We start from the raw sequence: 7,940 nt of genomic DNA on the forward strand, positions 1-7,940 counted from the left end.
TTTTTTAAATTTAATTTATTAAATCCTTAATAAAGTAAAAATTTTAAACCTGAGAGAGTGGGTGTAGCTCAAGTGGTTGAGTGCCTGTGTACCACATACAAGGTCCCAGGTTCAATCCCCAGTACCTCCTTAAAAAAAAAAAAAAAAATTTAAAGCAGTGGGAAATATTGAAAATCCTCTGGAACCAGTTGTCATTGTCATTGTTGCTATTATCATTTTTAAAAGAACAGAGCACAGGCTGATGTTTAGAAGCATAGTAGAGCACCCTCTCCCCCTTTCCTGTCCCCTCTTTTGCCAGGGAGACCACTAGAATGTGGTGGACAAAACTGCTCTAACAGTTGGGTCTGTGAGAACCTTTTCCTTTTGGGTTTAAAAACTATTACAACATTTGGAAGGATTTTTTGAGGAACAGTGGAATATAGTGGATATGAATAAGTGAATAAGAAGCCTACTTGAATTCAAATCATGGCTCACCTCTCTGTACTTACCTCTCTCAGTTTCTTTACCTGTAAAGGGCAGGTAATAAGAGCACCTTTGTCACTGGGTCATTGGAATGATTAAATCCCTGTTTTAAAAAAACTAAGAGAATTGTATCTGACATTTAGGAAGTGCTCAATAAATGATTGCAATTATTAACTTCGTATATAGAGTAAAAGATATTGGTTAACATTTTCCATTACTTTATTAAAGTAACAGGAATCTCTTTTGTAAAATGATTTTTAAATTCAGGATTTGAATTTAAGGATTCAGGATGGTATTATTTTCTAGTCTTACTCATTGGTGAGGTGATTTCCAATTTGTCAAGGGCTTATTTTAAGCTTACTCAAGATTCACTGAAATCATAAAAACAAAGAAGGAGCAGACATGAAGTAGAACTGCAAGGCTCCTCAATGCAAGTTGAATAATGTAGCATACTGAGTAGAAGTGACAGAAGGGATAATGGTGATCAAACAACAACCTTGCTCACACACCATTTTCTTGTGTCTGTGGCCCAGCCTCCCAGTCCAGGGAGAACGTCAGAGGTGAGGAGTAGAGGTGGAGGCGAGAGGATCCTAGAGAAGCCATTGAATTTAGGTGCTCAGACATCAACTCCAAGGTTCTTGAAAATTAAGGGGGAAGATGGGCCCCCAGAACAAATGAAATAATAGATTTGGCCAAAGGATGTTGATGTCAACAAAACCAAGTCATAGCTGTAGCCTGCTCCAGCTTGCTGTCCCCAACAAATAACTGGTTCCTTTAAAAATGAAGTTTAATTTTTAAAAAAGGAGCTAGCATAAGAACTTTGCCAGATTAAGAGAGAATGAAAGAAAGAGAGAAAAAGGAAATGTAAGCAAATAAAGAACATATGTCAAATGAGAAATTACCCAAGAAACAGGAAAAGTTCAGATAAAAACATATAGTTCTCCACAATGTCAAAGCATTTACAAAGCATAATGATATATCTCTTGCCTTTCTTGCAAGGAAAAAAGGGAGTATAAAGAAGAAGAAAAAAGAGGAGATGTGTTTAAAGATGATATGTCTACAGAGATGAAAAACGATCTCTCAGGAAAAATTGCAGACAAAAATGAAAAGATTGCAGAAATTGAAACCATGTTAGAAGAACAAAAATAGAAAAATCAAAACTGAGAAAATCCAAGAAAATATGTTATCAGTCTAGAGGAAATACACAAAATGAAATGAAAGATATAAAATAGACATGAAATAAGAAAACAAAAATAATAATAGAGAAAACTATAGTTATAGAAGATTATAAAAGAGCCAAAACATGCTTTACATTCCAAAAAAATAAGTTTAAAATCATATTTAAAACATACAAGAAAGCTTGATCACTGAGCCAAAATATAAATAAATAAATAAATAAAATACAATAATATAAATATTCCTTCCAACAGAAGAAATTTTTTTAAAAGACTTGAATTAAAGATGAAAATGGCACACACAGTGTGTCAAAAATTGATATAGAATAATTTGATATTAACATCAACACATATCCCAGTAAAGTTATTTAATCAAGGAAAAAGAAAATCATGCAAGGGAAGTAGATGTGGCTCAAGCAATTGAACTCCTGCCTACCACATGGGAGGGTTCAGTTCCCAGTGCCTACTAAAGAAGATGAGCAAGACAGCAAGCTGGCACAATGGGCAGGTACAGTGGGCTTATGCAGCAATATGACACAACAAGGAGGCACAAAGAGGAAAGGCAATGAGAGACACAACAAAGCAGGTAGCTAAGGTGGCTCAAGTAATTGAGTGCCTCTTTCCAACATGGAAGGTCCCAGGTTCAGTTCCTGGTGCCTCCTAAACAGAAGGTGAACATACAGTGACTGGACACAGAATCAAGCAGACAGCGAGCACAAACATTGGGGGTAGGTGGGGCTAATAAATAAAATAGTCTTTTAAAAATAATCAAAACCATGCAAGCATCTAAGCAGAAAAAGTCACATTCAAATTGGAAAAAAATCAGACCAGCTTCAGACTTCCCCCTCCTCAGTTACTTCTACTTTTAGTTTTTAAAGAGACAAATGCAGTGATGTACCAATCCTTCCTTTGGTAGCCCAGTAACCGTCAATTACCTGAGCACAAACCTGATCCCGTTCTGGAGGCAGAGGGAAACCCATGAACAGGGAGGCTGTCTATGATGGACATTCACATCTACCTTTGTTGGGAAGGCTTGGAGACAGATTTGCAGCTTCTTCTGCATTCATATCTCCATAATCACATGGAGATACTGAATGCCTCAGGTACCTAACCAGTTTCAGGACGTGTTTTAATCAGTCCAAAGACCTGCCATGAATTGTCCTCAAACCACAGCCTAGAATGATCATAGTCCATAGCCTGATGGAGAAAAGGAAACAGGGTTAGCATAGTGCTGTACATGATGAGTGGAGAGAAGAGAACATGTATTTTACTTATTTATCAGGGCCGAAAATTGTGTTAACAAGGATCTTAAAGAAGTAAAGTGATCTCACAGGGACTGTCCCTCCCAGAGTCACAAGGTCACGCCAGGAGGCTTTTTCATTTGAAACTCTGTTTCCTCTTATTTCATCTTTGTCATCTGGTTTCTGACCACATGTAACAAATTTATCTTGGTGATTAATAGGTATTTTGGGGGGTTTCTTAAATTCTGAGCATTTATTTCCATGGTAGGAAAAATAAGCTTTAATTTTTTTTTTCCATTTTAGATAACTTACGTACGACAGGAATATGAAACTAAATTGAAAGGGTTGATGCCAGCATCGCTAAGACAAGAACTTGAAGACACCATATCCTCCCTAAAATCACAGGTAATTTCTAAAGTCGGGCATTTTCCAAGGATTTAGATGATGTGCATGTCCTGAAAAGGAGGCTTGAAAGTAAGTTTGATTCTGAACTGAGGCCAGAAATCAATGCAGCATTGCCCATTACCCAGGGTGAACTTTCTCCTTTTAGAATTATTTTTTCTTACTGGTTTAAGAATTCTGATCCTTGATAAGATTTCCTTAAAAACACCTATGAAATCGAAAAATTCAGCATAGTAACTTTTTCCTTTTACCGTCCACATTCCAGTACAGCCTCACCCTTTTATTCTTGGTACCAGGCCCAAAATGCCATTGCTGAGCACATTGCTAATTCCTCACTGCATTAAAGCACAAAGAAGTCAAAAACACAGTTGTTAGAAGCATTTGATTCTCGTGTTCGTGATAGCAAAACATATTTTAAGTAAAAGAAAAATAATGTCACAATATTCAGTTAGTTTAAATATTTCTTGCCAAAATCTAGAATCCTTAGTATTGTTCTTAAATATAATGTAAGAAATAAAAATATTTCAAATTTAGGTACTTATTTTTTAAACTCTGACATAGGTTTTCTGATATATACTTTGGTATTGTTTGACTGTTTCTGTTTTACTGGTCTAACAAGTTTTTTAGCTCCAACATGAGAAAGGGTTCACTTATTCCCATTTCTAATACCCTTAAAAATTTAAAACATCCTTTTTTCTGGATAATTTCCACAAAGGAAAGGATTTCCTTACTTTCTAGAATAGAGTCTGGCCCATAGTAGGTGCTCAATAAATATATTTACAACTAAAATAAATAATATAGTTTGAGGATACTCACAGGAACTGCTTATAATGTGTAAGATGAAATGTGGAGCAGATTTTAGGTGTTTTTTGTATGTTTTCCTCAGTGAAAAGTGTCTTACCCAAAAATGAACTGTACATGATGTCAATCCATATGTAACTGTTAGTGCTTTTGTAGGCTAAGAAGTTTTGCTGTGCTCTTTGGTGCATATGAAAATAAGTACTGGAGGAGAGTGTTAACATAGAAAGGGTTAAGTCATCTTTACTTACATGAAAAGCTCTCCTTGAGGTATGTTTTACCCATTAACTTTGTAGGAAAGCTTCCATAGGGTCAGCTATATAGAATCTGGCACCTTCAGTGGAGGTTTTATGTGTGTGTGTATGTGTGTGCTTTGTGTGGGGGTTTTTTTGTTTTGTTTTGTTTTTTTGGAAAAAAGTGGAAATCTGATATCCACCTGCAGGGCTCCTGTTACCATTCATATCATTTCCCTGTAAGAAAAGCCACTTCAGCCCCCTCAAACTGGATGTTGACCCAGAAAGAGAGTGCTGCCAGCTGCGTCAGTCCTCAGACGGGGCAGCTGCATAGACTACTCACAGGCCATCTAGGGAGCAAATTTAGTTTGAAAGCACAGGTGTTTGGGTTTTTTGAAAATTGTTGGAATTCCTATTGCAAAGCATGGTGGGGGGAAGGAAGGTTCAATCAGTGTAATCCTTGCATTGTCAAAATTATTGATTTTCCTGTGGGTCATTTGAGCAATTGAACAAAATTAAGACCGGGGTGATATTACAAGTAAGCAAAACCAAGACCATTTTGATATGCACCCACTTAGAAAGAGTGTGCTTTCTTCTCTCTCAAGCACATTTTATATTCTGCAGGCTGTACTCTCTTGCATAACTACGTTTCAGAATCAACCGTTGCCATGGTTTCAGTTCAGACCAAAGAGGCAAGAGTAAACAGTTCTGAAACGATCAAATACCACTGACTCTTGATTACATTAAGCCCTAGTATGCATTAGCCAAAAACCAGTCTTATTTGGTGTGTAAGGTGCCTTTGAATTTATGCCTGATGTAGGTAGCCTTAATACTATGGAAATTTAATTTTCAAAATAAGCCAACCACGTTGTTAAAGGTTTGATTTGGGTAACTAGACTAAGCAACCCAGTATCCTCTATCCCGCAGCGCCCCACAAATGGGGATGCAGGAACTATGCCTGCTCTGAGCTCAGCATTAGGCAGTTTCTCTCAGTCATTCATGTCATCCCCCTAATCTTGGGAAGCAGCTCTCACTGACCCCATTTCACAGATGCAGCATCAAGAGTTTAATTAACTTTGCTGGAGCAATAAAAGCCAAGACAGGAACTGCACCCAGAATGACCTGTCTCCAGACAAAGCTCAGACTCGTTCCACTAGGGAATCCCCAGGATAGATTGTGGTTTCCAGAAAGCAGGAATTTTGTCTTTACTCATTCGTTCATTCAGTATCTAGTGACTATGAGCTATATGCCCAGCCCTGTAAATGGCACTGGGGGACACAAAGACAAATAAACAGCATCCCTGCCCAGAGGTGCTCTCAGGTTTGGGGGAGAAATAGAAAACCTGCAAAGCAGTGCGGGCAGTGCTAGTAACTGAGAACAAGAATACAGAGGAGGGAGCCACTGACTTTACCTAGGGCAATAGGCGATGAGCAGTAAGGGGGAGGCAAAGACTTCTGTAGAGAAGAGGTGCCGCTTGAACTGAATGTTGGAGGATGAATAGCAGTTAGTGAGCCAAACATTGCAAACAGAGAAGATAGCATGAGCCAAGGGGCAACAGACGGATGAAAGACTTGTTGTGGGGTGGCGAGGGTCAGAAGGGGGTGGCGAGACGAAGCTGCCAAGGCAGGCTGGAGCCAGATCAAACTCACCTCATAACAAGGAGCTTGAACTTTATTCTTTAGTCTCTGATGGACTTTCAGTAGGGATGGGGCATGATCAAATGTTAAAACAAACAACAACAACAACAACAAAAACCAACAATGACATTCAACAGATCCTCTGGAACTTATCTAGGAAATTATCCAGATTTAAATAAAATCCTACCAGATTATTTGCGCAATATTGACATCTAAGCCACATTCACCTCTTCTAAAACAAGGCATCCTTTCTAGGTTAACTTTCTGCAGAAGAGAGCAGCCATCCTTCAAGAAGAACTGACGACATACCAAGGCAGAAGGTACGTCTTATGATCAGGGGTACCTTCTGATGCGTTGGTATTGTTTGCACCTGCGAGTCCCCTGGCTTGCAGTTGAAGTTTTTATTAAAATGCTCAGACACAGTGTCAGTGTTGGGGAGGGAAAGGTTATTTTAGTAAATGGTCATTTTTGACAAGCCGCCCACCTCTTTTACTCACCATGCTTAGTCAGCGCCATTAGAACAAGATGAGAGACCCTGAGGTGCTTGGCGAGTCCAGGCCTCACCTCAATAGTCATCACAAGACATCATCTGGAAGCCCAGGAGATACTGTCTTCCTTTAAGATAGGAAGGCAGTGCAGTTCTTAACATTATAGGGCACCTCTTCAAAGTCCTATAGCCCCAGGAGGTTCCACACTGTTGCAGATGTTTTCAAGAACAGATTAGAATAGATAAACGGCTCAGCTGTGTGGCAGCACTCTGGGTCTTTAGTGTGGCCTTCTTGGGAAGCACCAACTTTTGTAGCCTAAAAGTGTGTGGTGACATCACTGCCACAGATTGTATTTATCTGCTGCTTGAGAGCAGTCAATTTGTTTAATTCAAACAACTTTCCTGTTGTCTGAACCACTTGCTTAGTGTCAAAAATAAAGAGCTTGTGCATCTTTCATTTTTTCCAAAAAATTCTCTTAGCTTGGTGTGGATCTGATTTGATCTCTTATTGGCATAAATGATGAAATTTTGGTAGCAAACATTATGTTCAACCTCAATCCAACTTCTAATTGGAATTGGCAGCCTATTTAACCAAGAAAAGATATAACTGAGGTATTTGTTTTCTTTTGTTCTGTTTTGTTTTCAGGTAACTACACATAAGAGTGCAATGGATGCCATTGTCCAGGCTGCATTGTGGACTTCTTCCAGCAGGTTTGAAGATTTGGATATTGTAAAGTAAACTGTGAGATCAATGACATTTTTAATACTTAAAAAGTATGTAATTAAGATCATAAAAACAAGTGTCATTCACATACTAGTGAGATGGTTTTCTTTGTGTGTGCTTAAGTTATTTTTTTAACATTCCTTTATTTCTTACCTCCACATTTATGTGCATCTGAGTGTGTGCTGAGAATTGCTTATTTGGGGAAAAGAAATGATTTCTTACAACAAGCCTTGTTAATGACTTTGCATAGAATTTTACCAGTTGCATATGATCAAAATCACGTTTTTGTAGTATCATATCAAAAATTTTAACATGTTTACATCGTTTTCATGTTCATATATTATTAAAAGATTATTTTGTACATTTAAGTATTATTTCTTACTCTTTATTGCACCTCATTTGCTAAAATAACTGTGACACATGCATGGTATTTTCCCCTAGAAAATACTGACGATGTCCTTTGGCACTGTTGGAGAAAATACCATATGTCATGTTGATGATCAAATCCATAATTAGTGCATGAAGTTGCTGTTTAGAATGAAATCACTGGGTCATCTCATATCAGTCTAAGTACCTGTCATGTTGTTCTCCAATCAGATTCTGGGACTCTAGATACAGACTAGTATAAGAATTTCCTACAACAGCTATGCTTCTATTGTGACTTGCTTAATGTTTTCTTTTAATGGTTGTTTTAATTATAATATCAGTCGATACTTTTTAAGAAACCTAAAAATGTAGAGAGATGTGTTGTAAGGACACTCACCACATTGACAAGTGATTG

The 7,940-nt window shown here is 37.9% G+C and overlaps 1 protein-coding gene across 4 annotated transcripts in view; it reads left to right on the forward strand.

Annotated features, from left to right (window-relative positions):
• The window catches only part of CEP112 (centrosomal protein 112), a 575,007-nt gene extending 567,480 nt beyond the window's left edge, over window positions 1–7,527 (forward strand). For 3 of the 4 annotated variants that reach the window (XM_058284590.1, XM_058284587.2, XM_058284589.2), the window contains exons 25-27: window positions 3,182–3,283; window positions 6,204–6,268; window positions 7,082–7,527. In XM_058284590.1, the coding sequence (XP_058140573.1) occupies window positions 3,182–3,283; window positions 6,204–6,268; window positions 7,082–7,085 (171 nt within the window). In that variant the 3' untranslated portion in view covers window positions 7,086–7,527. The remainder of the gene's footprint in view (window positions 1–3,181; window positions 3,284–6,203; window positions 6,269–7,081) is intronic. The other variant, XM_071210757.1, reaches the window with a different exon arrangement.
• The last annotated feature ends 413 nt before the right edge of the window (window positions 7,528–7,940 follow it).

This window comes from Dasypus novemcinctus, chromosome 21 (genome assembly GCF_030445035.2).
Source record: "Dasypus novemcinctus isolate mDasNov1 chromosome 21, mDasNov1.1.hap2, whole genome shotgun sequence".
Lineage (NCBI taxonomy): Eukaryota > Metazoa > Chordata > Mammalia > Cingulata > Dasypodidae > Dasypus > Dasypus novemcinctus.